The sequence below is a fragment of the Emydura macquarii genome, unplaced genomic scaffold (genome assembly GCF_026122565.2).
Source record: "Emydura macquarii macquarii isolate MOO-44397 ecotype Brisbane River unplaced genomic scaffold, CSIRO-AGI_Emac_v2 contig_369, whole genome shotgun sequence".
In the NCBI taxonomy this organism is placed as follows: domain Eukaryota; kingdom Metazoa; phylum Chordata; order Testudines; family Chelidae; genus Emydura; species Emydura macquarii.
Genome location: NW_027130506.1, coordinates 2,647,398 through 2,665,563, shown reverse-complemented (window position 1 = coordinate 2,665,563; position 18,166 = coordinate 2,647,398). Strand labels below are relative to the sequence as shown.

At 44.0% G+C, this 18,166-nt stretch overlaps 1 protein-coding gene across 10 annotated transcripts in view; it reads left to right on the top strand.

The window, feature by feature from the left end:
* The first annotated feature begins 254 nt into the window (after positions 1-254).
* SAMD12 (sterile alpha motif domain containing 12) overlaps positions 255-18,166 on the top strand; it is a 197,877-nt gene continuing 179,965 nt past the window's right edge. For all 10 annotated transcript variants that reach the window (XM_067530653.1, XM_067530638.1, XM_067530674.1 and 7 more), the window contains exon 1: positions 255-630. In XM_067530653.1, coding sequence (XP_067386754.1) covers positions 618-630 — 13 coding nt within the window. In that variant the 5' untranslated portion in view covers positions 255-617. The remainder of the gene's footprint in view (positions 631-18,166) is intronic.

Genomic DNA, 18,166 nt, shown 5'->3' with positions numbered 1-18,166 from the left:
CAGATTGTATGCAACCATTTTGCATTTTGACAGCTGCAAAAAGCAACTGCCTAGGGACCAGATGCTTTCTGCTGTGCAAGGTCTCTGATCACTCACACAATCTTCTGCGGCTGCCCAAACCAATAAAAGGCGTTTTTCACAAACCCAAGTCTGCCTCTACCTGTCTCCCTCCCTAATTTGACAAGGAAGTTCAATCAAACAGCCCCACTCCAGGTCTCTGGTAAGACCGAACTGGTGCATTGCGGGACTTGTAGTTCTCTGCCCCGTACCTCCTGTGTCTGATCCAAGCAAAGCTTGCGGAGCACGGTCCCCCCCCGTCCCTGCGGTATCGAGCTCTGGGCCGGGCGCTACATGCGACCCTGGAGCGAAATGTCGAGGGCTCTCCCAGGCGGGGCTGTGCGGGTGCGGACCCACGCCGGGGCCCGGAGGGGGACTACATTTCCCAGGCTGCCTCGAGTGCAGACTACCCCTGGTTGCGTGAGAGCTGCAGGTTGATCGTCTTGGTTGCAGATGAGCAGAGAGGAAACATTGGAGGGAGTGAGGGAGAGAGAAGGGGGGCTAGAGGAGAAGTGCCTTTGGCAGGCGAATTATGCATGCACTAGGCGGGCGCTGAGAGCATGGCTGTGGAAGGTAAGGGCTGCTCCCCTCCTGCCTGCCTTTTCCTTGCACCCAGGGCGTCGGCGGGGGGGACCCCTCCCCTTCGCACTCACCTGAGCGCCGCCGAGGGGCTGACCCCGCCGAGCAGCTGCCGAGCCGGAACCGGGGAGGGCGGCGGCAGCTCCAGCGGTGCCTCTGCCGCATGCCTGGAGCTGGGTGGGCTCAGGGCTGGCCAGGGCATGAGTGTACCCGCTGGCCGTGCGGCAGCGGATCGACGTGCCTGAGAAGTGCCCGCACTCCTCCCGCGGACAGCCCAGGCAACCCAGCCCTTCCCTCCTTCGCCTGGCTGGTCTCGGGGAGCGATCGTTAGCCGAGAACTCCGCTGCCCCTCTTTGCTTTCAGCCTCCCCCCCATCACCTTATTTTAGAAGAGCTGGTGTTATATATATATATAGTGTGTGTGTATAGGCTTGATTCCCTCCTCTTATTTTAGTGCCTGGCTAGGCCAGGGATAGAAATCACTGGCCCTGAAATTGACCCAGAGAAATGCCAGTGTTTTCATTTCTGACATAAGTCGCTATTTATGTTTAATTAAATGGTAGCTGAACTTCAGTGGATAATCAGGTGACTATGGGAATAAAGAAGGGCTCTGAAGTGGGTTCCCCCCCCCCCCCTCCGGCCTCTTCTTTTTCAGAATAGTAGGAGGCTGTCTGTACTTCTTTGGCCATTATTACTAGTGCATTTCCATCCTACACTTAAACGTTGTCTCCCTAAGTGCTGCCTTGAGGCTACCTGGACTCTTGCTATTGCAGCTGGTATTTTTAGTTAAACAACTTCAGAACTGGCTCCTAAGGTGCTGATGTCACAGGAAAGGCAGCTGAGCAGCTCCTGCATGTCTCACAAATTATATAGGTTTTCTCTTTTAGCATGAATTGAGTATTGCATATCACCTCTCCTGTCTGGCCCACCCATATTTTAAATACAAAAGCAGATGCTATAATTATCTCCTGTTATCCTTAAATAGCTTCTACATTTCAGAAGTGTAATATGGTGACACTGTATTATGCTTTCCAATCACAATATAGAAAGTGAATGTGAATCTGGTTTTATTAGCTTGAGTTTCTAAGATACGGGTGCCAGAGTATGCTATTCTATCCCACATCAGCAAGTGGAGAAGGAAAAAAATGCAGACACTATAGGCCAGGTTTAAAAAAACAAAAACAAACAAACTCCAGCTCCCACAGAAACACTGAAATGAAGTGGCATCTGTTGCGTGCTTGTGCACTTAAATCTGGCCACTTTATGTAGGTGCTTAAATGAAAACCAAGCTTTTCTGAAAAACTGACTGTGTATGTAGCAGCACTTGTTTTATTTCCACTGAGTACTTCAAGGCGATTTGGGAGAGAGAATTTGTGGTTAGGTACACTAGAAAAAGTAAACTCCCTTTTTCTCCACTGTCCTTCTCTGAAATTCACACTTGTTTGAAAGGCAGTATATTCTAATACACTAAGCATGGGCCTACGTATCAGGAATTCCTAAATTCTAATTCCATCCTGGCTCCTGCCTTTCTCTGTGGTCTAGGGTAAGTCACTAAGCCCCACATTTTGAAAAGCATCCCTTAATTGTGGGTTCTCATTTATTGGGTGCCCAAGACAACTCTGAGCTTGATATTTTTTTTTTTAAAGGTATTGAGTATCAGCCACTTTATTGGAAGTCAAAGGGAGCTGCTGGTGCTCTACATCACTGAAAATCAAGCCTCAGCTGTCTCAAATTAGACACCCAAAATCACTGGCCAACTTTGAAAAGTATGGATTCAGGTCCTAATTTTCAGGGCCTGGTTTTCTCTAAGCAGGCACCTGTTGGCTATTTCTGAAAATGTGGCTATATGTATCCAAAGCTGGCCACCCAAAATTAAAGGCCACTTTGAGAATTTGTCCTTAAAACTCTTATAGGCCAAATTAATTGCTTCTTTCAGCAGATGCAACTCCATTTTTTTTTTTTTTTAAATTTGTGAACCACAATAAACGAAGAGTCATAGTTTAATTATTGCTGCTTCTGTGGCAAAAAGGGTTAGCAATGCAAACTGGATGTGTCTGCTTGGTGGGTAAAGTGATGAAACAGACTACTGTTTGGGAGTGCTCCAGTTCACACATGAGCAGAAACCCCATTATAGTGAATTCTATAATGTCATCTTTCTTTATTCACTGGATTAGACTCTTCTTTTTCTGTCATCTAAATCCATTCAGATCTTTAATAATTCTTGACATTTCTGCAGTGCCTTCCATCTGAGGAGCTCAAAAAGCTTTATAAATATTAATAAATTAAAGCCTTGTTAAACCGCTCTGAGGTAGGGGAATATTATCTTCATTTTATAGATGGGGAAACTGAGGCACAAAGGGTAAGTGACTTTCCCTAGGTCACATGGGTAGTCTGTTGCAGAGGTGGGAATTGAACCTGGATTATTTTACCCACCAAACCTCTCTTCCTCAACAGGTTCTATCTCACTGGGAGATAGCTGCATTGCCAGGTGACTGAGGTGAGACTGGAGTAGGCAGAAGCCACACCTGCATGTAAAGGATTCTCAGAGGAGGGTGATAGTCCTGTTTCCTTTCCTCCAGCATCTTCTGGAGTTATGTCCCTCTCTCTCGCTTCCTGGGAGGGGAGAGAAATGGCATAGAGCCTTTCTCTTCTTCCTGAGGAGATCTGGGAGTTTTCTTTATTTCCCCCTGGCAGAAGCAAAGAGCTTCTCCCATTGGGCTTCCCCATGTTTCTCTCCTCCCATGTAAGCTCTCTTGATTTCTCCAGCTACTGAAATTATCCCATTTCCTTTTCTCTGTATCTCTCTCCATTGTCCCCCACTCTTCTCTATGTGTCGTCTTTGTCTTTCCTTCCGTTTGTGTTCCTTTCTCTTGTGTGTGAGAGAGAAAGAGAATGTTATCTACTTCTCAAAGTTCACCTGTGTAAACCTGTGAGAAATCAAGAGAGCCTACGTGGGAGGAGAGAAATGGTGTATACACACATCCACATACATATACACACTCGCATGGGGCAAGGCTTACGTTTTATTCGTAGGATAAAATCATACTTCCATACTGAGGTATATGACTCTTCATGTGACCAATGCTTGAAAACCTACTTGTTATCTAACCAAATGTTTCTTAGTCTCTGCATATAGGGTATGGATCATAGGCACCAAATAAGCAGTGTCCAGTGCCACAGAGCTGGAAGGAGGTTTTGGAGCTGTGCGATGTTCCTACTTTCTGCAGGAAGCCAAGAGGTTACTAGCTCCTCACTGCTCCACTCTTCTCAGCCTGTGCATCCCTACCCCAGAAAGGAGAGGGCAATTAGTCAGCCACAAGCCTCCTGCTTGACTTGTCCCTCTAGTGGAGAGAAGCCATTTTTTCTTTTGTTCTTTAAGGCCAGGGGTCCATCTGTACTGCTCCCCTTGCAGAATCAAGGCCTTACTCAGTCAACTGTCCAGGAATTTAGCTGGGACAGCAAATACCTAGCACTGGATGTAAGAATATGGGACCTTTTACTCCATGTTGCGGCAGTGGGCAGGGGTGGTATTGCAATCACAAAATGTGAAATTTGGAGTAGCTCAAATTGCTTTGTGTGTTAGAGGATAAAAACCTGAAGGGGGACAACTGGTACAGCGTGAGACTTGGTCTTAGATCAGTGTAGTTATCCCAAGAGGTAATGCGTGGATTGGCTGGGTTAGTGAGTTGCATGTCGTCTATATTTCCTGCTTCACCAGAGGGTTGGTTGGAATGGGGAAAATCCATTTGCAGGCCTTAAAAAGTGAGCCCATATGGATGGGAGCACTGCCAAGGTAGATCTATTTTTAGATCTAACAGTTTTGACAATGCTCCTTTCAGTGTTTGCTTCCCCTCAGTAAGAATGAAAGAAGTAGGTCAGAGCTCATAGAAAAAGCCTTTGGATCTTTGTTCAAAAATATTTTTCTTTTAGTTCTTGTGCAGTGGGGAAGGCCGGGGGAAGTTGAATCTAGTACATATTTATTGCTCATAAAAATGAGTGACCGACAGCACTGGCTAGGTAACACAGACATACCACACACAAGCAGTCGTCAGTGCCCCATAGGCTCTGACCTGCAGTGCCCTACCTATTCCTGAACAATAATACTGCTAATTATATTGTATGGTGGTTTTATGACAAATGCTGTGGTCTGATTTCTGTCAGTTTGGTTTTAGGCCTGGATATAGTATGAGTAATGCATTGGCTGCTGAACTCCTCCCGATGATTGACTAAGACTAGGAGCCCAATTTTTTGTTGTCCTAGGGTCCCTCTAGAATGCTGCATCAGCATAAGATGTGCCTTTAAAGGCAGTGGATCTGCACTCTGGGGCATACCATCACTAAAAAGGCTGGCATGAACCTGGTAGAATGTTTCTATGCTCACCCTTGTAAACCTAGGGTAGAAGGCATTCGGGGGTGTTCTGTGAATGGGGCCTGGGTTGGAACACTGCTACGTTCTAGCATTATCAGCCCACAGCCACTAGGGGGCACAGGCAGTCCAAGTGTAAGTTAGCGCAGTCCTTAGGCTGTTCTAACTTGTCTAGGGGCCAAACCAATTTTCCTTCCTCCTCCCTGCCACTCTCTTGTCCCTGTACTCACTGAGTACACTTTGGCCACGATGGACAATCAGCCCCAGGTCTCGTTGCTGATTCTTTCAGATCAGCCATCTGCTCTTGGCCATGAGGTGTAAAACGAGGAGATGAATTTTTTTTCTTGAGTGTCTTACTCCTTTCCTCCGAGATCCCAGGGTATTGGGCAATTGCTTTTCTGTCCAAGGCACTCTTATGCAGTTTTCCATAAGACTTCATTCTTTCACCCCTCCTGTTAAACTTGTGTATGAAGCTTTCAAGATTCCCACTAAAGTGTGCCACAGGCAGTAGCAATGGTGGGAAACTGAGAAAAACACTAGTGTACATAAGGACTTGGAGAGTTATTGAGGAACTATAGGTGGCATGGTATAGTTCAGCATTTCTCAAATGTGGCCACCGGGGGCTTCTCTTGAGGCCACAACCTCATGGGTGGTGATTTTGGGGGGGGCAAAGCAGCAACCCCTCCTCTGGGGCTGCGAGCAGGGGTTGGGCCCTGCCCCCCTCTAGGCCCACAAATGTCAGAGAAGCAGGCAGCTGGTGTGAGTCCCCCACTCTCCTGGGGGCGGTGGGGCTTGGGCTTCAGACTTCAGCCCTGGGATGGTGAGCAGCAGGCTCTGGCTGTGGGGTTTTGGGCTCTGGCAGTGCGGTAGCAGGCACCGTCCCTGAGGTCTGGTCCTGGACTCCTCTCTTCCTCCCCCCCCCCCCATCACTCCTAGCCCCCACTTTCCCATTGCCCCTGACCTCCACTGCCTCCCTACTCACTTCCCGATCTAGGGCTTAATTTGTCTCCTCTGGCTTGCCAAGGCTGACTAAGTCTGCTGTGGAAATTGATATTTGTATGCTTGTTAATATAACTTTTCACAGCAAAGGTAATAGCTAGCTGGGAGGTTGTGAAAAGTGATATTAACAAACATACAAATATCACTTTCCACACCAGCAAACTTCCTAGTTAACAAGTCTTTTTTTTTTTTTTTTTTTTTTAAACAAAAAAACCCAAAAAAGTTAAAGAAACAACAACAAAAGACAAGAACATGCAAAGCACCCTATTTGCGTCTCTGTTTTGTTTAGGTCCAGTAAAGAACAGAGACAACTGATTTGGACATTACAACGATTTGCACATGTATATGTGCATACTTATTTGTTTTTCCTAAATTTAATTAAGTATTTTATGAAAAATTGTCAGACCGGCAACCAGCAGGAATTGGTGGCCGCACTCTGAGGCCACCAAAAAATTTGTTATGAGAACCTCTGGTCTAATGGATAGAAGCTTAGACTGTGAGTTAGGACACAGAGGTTATGTTCCTGCCACTAACTTGCTGTACCTGTTCCCATCCCACACTCTGTCTCTCTCTGGGGCATTTAGATTGTGGGCTTTTTGAGGCCGGGATGTGAACAAGAGCATGAGCTGAGGTCTAGTACAGGGCATCTCTTATTTTCATTAGTGGATACTTACTCATGCAAACAGAGGTATTGACTTCAGCTGGGTATTTGTATATGTACTTACCCATGAGACTGCAGGGATCTCCAGCCTAGCCCTATGTAACTTGCTAAAGGCATGCAGAGAAGAGGTATAGTTATTAAAGGTGCCAAAAGTAGCCGATAGAGGAAAGTGACAAAGCTGTGCTCTTGGTTACCCTTGTGCATTTCCAGAGTAACTCCATTCATTTATTTAACCAGAATTATTCTGGATTTGCATGATGTCAGCTGGGAGCAGCACGTGGCCAAAGACCACCAAGTATGGAATGCAGAACGTGAGCAGAGCGCTGAACGCTGATTTTTGTAGGACATTGTAGTGGTGCTTTGGGTTTAGTAGATGCCACATAACTGTCTTCTGCTTTGACTAGATTTCTGGAGTTGGTAGCAACCACTTGTAATTTATTTACATGGAGCTTTACATTTTCAAAGCGCTGTACAGACAACATTCCTGTCAGTTTATGGAAATAAAACATTAGCTCCATTTTACAAATGGGGCTTCTGAGAGAGAGAAGCTGTGATGTGTCCAAGACCCCTAGTGCACGTCTGGAGCCAAGATCAGTTCTCACAAGTTCCTGTGCTCGTTCCATTAGATTTGAATTACCAGGTATTTCAGATAACACGGCAACTTAATGCACTAGATCCTGCAGAACAGAACGTAGGGGTGGAGTGGGCAATAAGCAGCATATTCCCCGTGCAGCATGAACTAAAACTGGCATAACATAGAAGGATTAATTAATGCTGCTCTGAACAGAATTAACTTCTAACTCAATCTGTGACTCCCCTGGGAGGCATCTGAAAGAGCAGCTAGTAGGCGCTTGGATTGAACATGGGCAGAAGCAAGCTGTTTTAGTCCTGTCTGTGAGAACTAAAACATATGCAGGAAGAGAGACCCATCATGCATCTGGTCAAAACAGGGGTTGAGGACACTATTTTCTGTGGATCCCAGACCCTCTGAATGCTTATTTGTTTACAGAATTTGGGTTCCTGCCCAGCTCCGTCTCCTTGCTGGCTCTGCAGTTTAATAACTGCCTTTTTAATCCCATGAGGTTCCGCGTGTGTGTGTGGGGGGCGGGGACCATAAAATTATTCTGTATGTATGAATAATAAAGTTACTGCAAAAGCAAGAAATAGACCCTTTTTTCTAATTAACGCTCTTGCAAAAAAAAATGAAAAAAGAGGAATTGTAATTCGTGTAAGTGACAGCTTTCTTCTGTATTTTTCTCTAGCAAAGTGATACACTGCTGGTTGAAAGTGTATTTCTACAGGAGTGGGCTGGGTATCTGAGACAGTAGGATTCAATGGTATGAGTAAGCAGTAGGAGGTGAGGAATTACATTGTTGGAAGGAAAGAAGGGATTTTCAGTCTCTGTAGGGAAGGGATATGCTCAAAGAGTGGGAGTGATGGTAGGTAGAAGCATGTTGTAATAAAATGAAGAAAAGCGGGGAGGAAAAACAAAAAGTCAATTACCAGATAACAAAATAAGTTAAATAGGCAAATGAGATTTTATAAATATTTTCCAGCTTCCTTTGTGTGCCTAGCAAATTTAGGTGGGGATAAAGCATGGATTCACAGCTGAATCAAAGTCCAATGCATTCCATACACTTACTGGATATCTGTTTTTATAAACCATAATAAGGCAAGTGCGAATTTGTGTCCGGTGTATTGAATTCCTTACTGTGAGATTTATGCAGTAATAAAAAAAGACCTTATCCAATGTCTGTCCGTTTTCAGGCTTTCTGTACTTTCTAATCTTCAGAAAATATTTCTAATGTTACAATTGCTGTTTACAGAATTGAATGGTGGAAATGATGAGGCATCCTTAGAAATATAATTTATCGTGGAATGTAAATAGCTAATCTCTTAAAGCAAGCTTCTTTAGCAAAGTGAAGATTAGTTCTACTGCATTTTGTTATCTCAGTTTGCGAAACAAATTTTTTTCTAATCTACACATTTTCATAATTCACACCAGAAAACAGGAGTATCTGCCCACTTCTCAGAAAAGTCTTATGAGAATGGTGTCATAAGTCTTCGTACTAAGAAGAGCCATGAACTGCCTTATGTAGACCTAATTATGTCAGTGCACACACGACTGCCTTCCTCCCGCTGATGTAAGTGCCTTACTACACTGACATCGTAACTGCACCTCCATGAGAGATGTAGGCCTTGCGTCAGTGTAGTTAGGGCGACGCAATGTCTGTGTGGACAGTGCGGGTTACTTACATGGGCTGTTGGTGTCATTCTTGTCAATGTCGCAGCTCCATGCTAGAGCCTTCAAATTGACAAGAAAGCTGGGTAGGTTGGGAGTTCCATCTAGATCCTGGCTGCCCCTCTTTCTCCCCTCCCCATGGGCTTCCCACTCACTGCTTCCAGCCAGGCTACTGCCTTGAGCTTCCTAGCTTCCCGGTCCCCAGCAGCTACCCAGTGGAGACCTGAGAGCCCAGAGGGTGGGGGAGGCAGCTATGCATCCATCAGGGAGCTGGGAGCCTGAGGGGAATGGGAAGCCAGGACCCTCAGACCAGCACCTGGAATCCCAGCAGGGAGTGGGAAGCCTCAGTGCAGCCAGGCTCCCAGCATGGAACAGGGAGCCAGGAGCCGAGGGGGACAGCCCAGCTGGGAGCTGGGTGGGGGCAGCCTGGCTCCAAGTGGGGAGCCCTGGCAGCATCTGGGCTTCTGGGTCAGACTCGATTCTAGCAGGGAGCTATTAGCTGAGCCCAGGCTATCATCCCCTCCCCCCACTGCCCCTCTTCAGTTGGTGGAAGCGCTCCTGGTGATGATACACATCACCGACAGAAGGAGAGCAGTGGGGACATGAATCACTGCAGTAATTAAGTTGAGCTAACACAGGTCGATTTAGGACATATCTACCCTAAAAACTTAAGTTGACGTATGTGAAATGAACTAGAGGCCTCCAACTAGTTTCCAGTAGACAGGTATCCATGTTGCGTGAGTAAACTTCTTGTATAAGCAGGGCCCCCACATGGGTGAGGGGGGGGAGGGTACACTATACCTGGGGCCTGGAGGCCCTGGGTGACCCGTCCCAGGCTGCAACCTCCATTACCATGAGGAAAAAAATTTTCACGGCTTATGAGATTGTATGTATGGGATTGTGGGATGTGTGTGGGAGGGGGGCCGTGTTACAAGTTTGAACTGGGCCTGAAAAAATTATGCTTGGACCCTGTATATAAGTTAAGTATGTACATAAATGACGGCAAGATAAGGGCCTAAACTGTTAATTCAGACTTTGTCCTTCATATATGATTTCAAACATAGCAGGTGTATTTCATACAAGTTTCTGTTCTGTAGGAAAGTAAGAGGTTTTTTTCCATTACAAACGTAAATCTTTTGTATGGTCATCAGTGATATTAGAAAGAAGAAAGATGATTGAATTGGTCTGATTGCTAAAGAATGAAATTGCCAATTTATCATTATTAGTAATAGCCTCAGCAATATCTGTGGTGCTACATTTTCCACTACCGACTCATTTGTAATTGTCTGACATTCTTGTTGTATTGATGGGCTAGTTTATTGTGATTAATAGAAACAAATGCCTAGACACAGATGTTATTTAATAAAGTAATCCAAAAAAACATGAGCCTTAGAAATGTTTTGTAATTATAAGCCTATATGTAATCTACATTGATGTGCAAGAAAAAAGATGATTGATATGGAGACTGACTGACTGTATGGATTATACTGACTTTACTGGCCATTGGATGTGTAGATTCATGGAAATGGGATTAGACAAAATTGGAAGATGCTACCTTTGCATATTACCAGCATTCAATCAGACTTGTTACTAGTCAGCATGGGCAGCATTTCGATTCAGGCTGATCTGTCTATACTACGGGCAACAGCCAGAGCTGATGTAAATCGGAAATTTTGGTAGAGCTGTGCCGGTTTACACCTGCTAGGGCTCAAACCCCCAAAGCTCATTTATTCAAGTAGTTCCAACAAGTAGAGTCCACACAGCCCATTTAAAATCTAGAAACAGACTGATTCATTAGAGTCTGACTGCCAGATAGATGTACACATTGGTTACCTTGAATGGTCTTCCACTGGGTAAAGTAGTCCAGATCAAACCTTAATCCCGCCTAGTTCCACTGGTGGAGATTTATCGGTATCGACTAATCTTTAAATTTTGTTGCTTTGGTAGGGATGTGGCAAATACTCAGTTCAGATTTAATCTGTAGGATAATCCACATTCTTTGAGGAAATTCAGAATTGCTCAGATAGTGGCTGCTGGAAATGTGGGAATCTAGTATTGCATGTGGCCTTTCGCAGGTATCTTCCCACTAGTTTGGCTGGTCTGTCAGGTCACCCATCTCATTCAGTTGATATAAGACTGCTATTTTCAATCTCTAGGGTCAGAACTGAGCAAGGAAATGGTGTCTGCCAGTGTCTTAGGGCTTGTCTTCACTTGCCTCTGAGATTTGGCGGCAGTCGACCGGCGTTATGCAAGCTACGCAAAAAACTTGCGCAACTCCCGTTGACTTCTTTGCTTCTGTTCTGCATGCCGTCTTCACTGCACTGCGCTGATGGGAACCATGTTCCCGTCGACGCAGCGCTATGCTACTTGAGGAGGTGGTCTTAATATGTTGATTTCTGGATTGACTGAGTGGATCTTCACTGACTACTCAGTCAATCCAGAGAAGTTGATCTGACGGCAGCGAATTTGCCTTAATGAATGCTGCTACAACTGACTAAGTTCTGTCAAGCAGAAGTCTCTTGAGGGAATGCTGTCTGGCTACTTTATATTAGCTATGAAGAAATATGTTAAAACGAAGCTCTTGGAAATTTACAAATGTCCCATACAAAAAGTTAACAAGGAGTTTTGATCCATCTATAAATAAAGGAGCCGGGTAAGCAGAGGTCTATGGAATAGCCCAGATGAGGCTTTAAAAGGTTAATTATTAAGATTTTGGCAAGATCTCTCTTGCCTTGGAGGAATGTTAAAAACCTGCAGAATTTTCAGCCGAGGTACATGGGGATTGGGGGCGACTGATGGGATTGTTGGAACCTCTGTGGCTCCCCACCTGCTTTGGTTTGTTAATCTTCCAGACGCTCAGCCGAGCTCTGCTCCCTCTCCTTTCCAACCTCTGTGGGATGTTGTGGAGGGGACAGCATGTAGGTTGTATGGGGCGATTTCTTGACATGGGACAGCTACATTTTAGGGCTGTCTCCAATTTATGAGTACGGAAGACCTTGCAAAGGATTTAAATGGTTTAATATTTTTTTAATTCATGGGGAATTTTAAATTTTCTAATGGATACTTGGAGGTTAGAACAGACTCTCATAGTATTTGTTTTTCAAATCTAAATAACAAAAGCAAGCAGATTAGACTGTGATACTCACAGAGCAGAACAGATGAGTAAGAAAGTGCTATTTTTACTCAGTTGCTTTTCCGAGTAGAGCAATTATTATTGCATACAGCTAACCCACTCACCAAATATGCTTTAATGTTGTTTAATTGATCTGCTTACCTTTTTTAAGCATCAGGCAATATTTCCACAGCAGTTAGTAAAATTATGAAACATTTCTTGCCCACTATGCAAGAATGCACAATACATTGTAGCAGTAAGTGACTATAGATTTGAATTCAAATTTAGGCCCTGTTTTTGCAAGTTACACCCTACAGGATTCTACACCCATATGGAACCCCATTGGACTTAGTGGGGATTTGTGTGGGCACAGAAACCTGCCCATATGGATCATCTTGCAGAACAACTAGTTTATACAAATTGAGCAATGAATCATTACTGAGATTCGTATTTGGCCTCTGAAAAAATCTACAGTGTATGTTCGTATAACATCCCTAGCTTTTAGAGCTACTATGAAAATCTTAAGAGCAAGAGAATCATCTCTTTCTTTTCTGCCATTCTAGCCTCACTGCCTACTAATGGCTCAGTGTTCTCATCCGTAGTGTTGCCAACTCTTGTGACTTTATTGTATGTCTCAACAATAATTGGTGATTACCTTATAGCTCCTGGAGCGATCTGATTATGTGATAAACTCAGCTTTAATTTAAAAAAGAAAGGAAATGGTTTCTGGCTCATATGGTTGTAAAGGAAAGCTTGAAAATGTAATTCCTAAAGGCTGAAAAATCTTTATAGGCAAATAAAAAGAATTGCCTTATTTATTTTATTTATTTTTTTTATTTTATTAAAAATCATGAGTTACATATTTTGGGGGGACTTGACTCATGATTTCTGAATGCTTAAGGCTGATGATACTGCTCCTGTGGTTCTCCTCTTTCTTCTCAATCATGTGAGTTCGGGGCTTGAGGCGTTTGTGATGCTGTCTGGAGTAGCTCACCACTGTGAGTATGTATCTCAGGGTAGGCATTCAGGAAACAAGGAGAGACACCCCAAACTGGCGGTATATTCTATGATTAGATTTCACCACGCCAGTAACAAATGTGAACTCCTGGATCATGATACGAGTCTTACCATGGAGTCACAGACTTAGCCTCTCCAGCCTATCTTGCCATCCAGACAAACTGAACTTTGTGATAAAAGGTTACTTAAATCTAAAATCACACCATATTAGGTTTCTCCCCATCCCAAGAAACCAGTCAGTTACCCCAGATCAACTGGTATTCCAGATCTCATACCAAAGACAATGCTGGCAGCCAAATCTATAGTAAATTAACTAAAGATGTATTAGCTAAGAAAAGGAAATGAGAGTTTTAGAGGTTAAAGCAGGTAAAATACAATAACTGATTATAAATCCAAATGGTGGCTATGATGTAATAAACTGCCAGTTTCCCAAAAGTCTTTCAAGGCTACCCAGAATAACTCGGGATCTCTGTGTTCTCGTTCAGTTATTCTACGATGTTCGAATCCGAAGAGTCCAGAGATAAAGGATCTTTCCTTGAATCCATATTTATAATCTCTTCACAAAGAAAGCAAGCGGACAGTATCTCTACCCACATGAGCTTTTCCTTTGACAGTGCGTGAGGAATACACTGAGACTTTTGACCTCTGACCATATACAGAGTGGCCATTTGCATTGAAATTAGCATTTTCTGTTAAAGTCCTTCATTAGCGTTTCCCAAGATTTCTTTGATGGGTAACCTAATAATAATACAAGGGTATTTACCATATAAATGTTTTGCTGTTACATTATGACAGGAATAGATAAGTGAAAATAATGCATGTAACATTCCATTAGTTTTATGAAGTTTAAACACCTAAAACACTTATACATTTGCTCTAATATATGAGTGTATTGACCTGACTACATTCTACCATGACCTGTTCTTCAGCCAGCGTCACAAAGTTCAGTTACCCATGGTTAGAACGAAGCTTTCCTTAGTAGGTGCCATCAAATATTGGAGAAACTTAGTTTTTCAATTGAGAAGAATCACTAAATCTCCCTCTAGTGCCTGGAACAGCTTTGAGGGGAAGCAGAGACATGAGCAGGAGTTACTCATTGGGGAAGGAAACTGGGCTTGTTTAGTCTGCAAAAGAGAAGAATGAGGGGGGATTTGATAGCAGCCTTTAACTACCTGAAAGGGGGTTCCGGGGGAGGATGGGGCTAGGCTGTTCTCAGTGGTGGCAGATGACAGAACAAGGAGCAATGGTCTCAAGTTGCAGTTGGGGAGGTCTAGGTTGGACATTAGGAAATTTTTTCACTAGGAGGGTGGTGAAGCACTGGAATGGGTTACCTAGGGAGGTGGTGGAATCTCCATCCTTGGAGGTTTTTAAGTTGAGGCTTGACAAAGCCCTGGCTGGGATGAAATAGCTGAGGTTAGTCTTGCTTTGAGCAGGAGGTTGGACTAGATGACCTCTGAGGTCCCTTCCAACTCTAATATTCTATGATTCTAAAGCAGAGGAAAGGGGTGGGCAGAGTACACACACACCTCTTTCACAGCAGCCAGAAAGCTGAGGGGAGAGGTACATGGTGGAGAAACAGAGACACACGTCCCTCTTCAAGACCTGCCTGAGTTCAGTTCTATAAAACACCATCCGTACAAACACTCCTTAATAATTTTCTTCCCTGTTGAGTTCTATTTAGTTGACCCTGCAGTTCTTGGAGACCCAGGGCCAAATTCACAGTTATGCTAAAGCCCTTTTACACGTGTTAAAATCTAAATACTATTTTTTCCCCTAGAGTAGTAGGCTCCTGTGAGGAGACTAGAGTTGACTTAGACCAGCTAAACCAAGCTAAAAGCTGTTGCCCTGTGTTGATTCTAGGGAAAAGGTTAAGTTAGCTACTAACAACCTGACCTTGACCTCTTTTCCTACCCTAGACAAATATTGAGAGAGATGGACACTAACTTGGGTTGAAAATTAAAAGGAAAAAAACCCAAACCCTAAACTTGGCTGAGCAAATAAATGGAATTGACTTATTTATTCTAAGATTACTGAGAGTGGGGCAGAAAATTACAAGTCAATGCAAGCAAACATTTTTCAGAGGTGCGTGGGTGTGTGTGTAAGAGAGAGATGGGGGGCAGGGTGGGACAAAAATAAAAGCATTGGGAAGTAGAGGAGTGCTCCTGAAGCAAAATGAATTCACTTTGCTAAATGAGTGCAATGACCCCCGTTATGGTGACCCTTTTCATGTTGTTTTGAAGGAATAAATTCATTAAAACAACATTTGCTTACTCTGTGTTTAGTCTCTCTTGCAATTATTTAGTCATTTAAATCCATGGTAAAACAAACAAAAGAACCCAGGATGACAAACTCAAAATGTCTTTCTCCTTCCTTCCTTCCTCCTAATATCAACAATTTTGCAATGGGCTTCTCTTAAGCAGCTTGTGTTTGTTTGGAATAAGCTTCTTCTTTAGTAAAAGCCTATTGGAATCTGAATCACATCGTTGCCAGCAGTCATTCTTTTTCTTTTGTATCCTGAAGGATCCCACTAACGTTATTTACCTTGAAAGGATGATGGGCTGAGAGTGGGCAATGTGATTTTTTTTTTTTTTAAACTAATTTAACCCTTTCAGGTACCAGGTGCTGTTTATGCTTGCATGTAATCATCAAATATTGGCTCACTTATTCTGCATGGGCATGGCGCAGTGGGAAGCAAATCAAAGTGGCTTCACGAGAGGCTTCCGTCAACCCGCCAAAAAATAAAAATCTGTATTGTCTTTGGGCTGTGTGAAAGAAATGAGCAAGAGCAAGGATAGAGTGGAGGACTGCAATTCACAGGAGAATCAGAATGTTTCCTGAGGCAGCATTCACTCCCACTGTGTGCTTTGTGTCTCTCCCCTTCAGAAAGGCAGAGCACAGATGCGAGTTGGCAGCCAAAGGCTGCATGACTATTGGTCCTATTGAGGTGCTGTAGCAGAGGCACAGGGCCTTTAAGCGAAGATGAATAAAGCCTGGTCTACACTGCCACCGGTGGTCAATGCTACGATGCTAAAGTACTTACGTTGCCATAGTGCGGCATCTTTACTGCGCTGTGTCAACCAGAGATGCCTTCCGGTTGACACAGGCTTACTCCTTTCAGGGAGGTGGTTTAATCGCATCAATCAGAGAGCACTTCCAGGATCAATTAAGCGAGTTGTAGAGACCTGCTCAATCGAATTGATCCTGCTGCATCACTGCCAACTTGCCAGCAGTGTAGACCTACCGTAAGAGTCTCTCTGTGTGGTTAGGCAAGATCTATCAGGTTTGGTGATCAGCTTTCTGTAGATTCCAGGGTTTCTGCTTCCCTATTAATTATAATTTCCTATCCATTCTCTGCCCCACTGCTTTTCTGGACCAGGGTGTGTCATGGGAGACTACTGCTGTATTAGTGTCAGACCTGTTGCAATAGGAAGGGGGCATATAGGTATATGACTACAGTTAGCAGGACAATCTGCCTCTGCCTTGAGGGTGGAAGGCCTGACCCAGTACATCTTCTCTTACCTTTCTATGGTCTGAGGCTAGACAGTGTAGATTTTTCCATGTACTCCTTTCTTTCAGACCAATTTCTAGCGTCTCATCACCTCATGTTGAATTTAGCCATAAACGAATACCTTTCTGTAACACCCCTGAAGCCTTTGAGCACAGCATTCAAGAATTTAGGAGACCGAAAGATTGCTTTGAATTGTGCACTGTGGCAGGGTCTAGGACCCTGCACTTGGATGCAGAGCAGCCAGATCAGGTGAGTCCTATTACCTCCAGCCCAGGAATACATGAGAATTTTAGTGTCTCCCTGATAGGGAGAGCACTAGAGGGGTCCTGCAAGGAAAAGCTCTAGGAACAGCTAGGAGCAAAAGCAATGCTTAGGCTGAGGTATATTTCAATTATAGTCATGTAAGGTAACAATAAAGGCAGAATCCAAGAGGGGGTAAAGTTGAACCAGATCGAGAACATTAAGGTTGCAAAGTCAAGTACTAAACAGTTAAGAAATGCCAGAATTAAAGTTACTCGTGCAATCTTAATTCAGCTCCATTTGTGTATGCATTGTGAGGCGCTCTTTAATTACATGATCACAGACTATTTTTCTCACAGGACCCCCGCTCATTCAGTGCATAGGCTGGCCCTGCTCTGGGGAAGAGTCAGGGTTGTGTAGCGAATGAGTCTTTTGTCCATAGGACCCTGTTTGTCACTCATAGACTCTAAGGTCAGAAGGGACCAATATGATCATCTATTCTGACCTCCTGCACAATGTAGGCCACAGAACCTCACCCACCCACTCCTGTAATAAACCTCTAACCTATGACTGAGTTATTAAAGTCCTCAAATCATGATTTAAAGACTTTAAGGTACAGAGAATCGACCAGCAAGTGAGCCATGCCCCATGCTACAGAGGAAGGCGAAAAACCCCCAGAGCCTTTGCCAATTTGCCTTGGGAGAAAATTCCTTCCCGACCCCAAATATGGTGATCAGTTAAACCCTGAGCATGTGGGCAAGACTCATCAGCCAGACACCCAAGAAAGAAGTCTCTGTAATAACTCAGAACCCACCCCATCTAACATCCCTTCACAGGCCATTGGCATATCTACCACCAGTAGTCAAAGATCAGTCAATTGCCAAACTAGGCTGTCCCATCATACCATCCCCTCCATACATTTATCAAGCTCAATTTTGAAGCCAGCTAAGTTTTTTGCCCCCATTGCTCCCCTTGGAAGGCTATTCCAGAACTTCTCTCCTCTGATGGTTAGAAACCTGCATCTAATTTCAAGTCTAAACTTCCTGATGGCCAGTTTATATCCATTAGTTCTTGTATCCACACTGGCGCTGAACTTAAATACCAGGGAGGGAGAGGAATTATTTATCCCTCTGATGTATTTATAGAGAGCAATCATCTCTCTCCTCAACTTTCTTTTGGTTAAACTAAACAAGCCAAGCTCTTTGAGTCTCCTCTCATAAGGCAGGTTTTCCATTCCTCGGATCATCCTAGTAGCCCTTCTCTGCACCTGTTCCAGTTTGAATTCATCTTTCTTAAACATGGGGGACCAGAACTGCATATAGTATTCCAGATGAGGTCTCACCAGTTGCTTGTATAATGGTATTAACACCTCCCTATCTCTACTGGA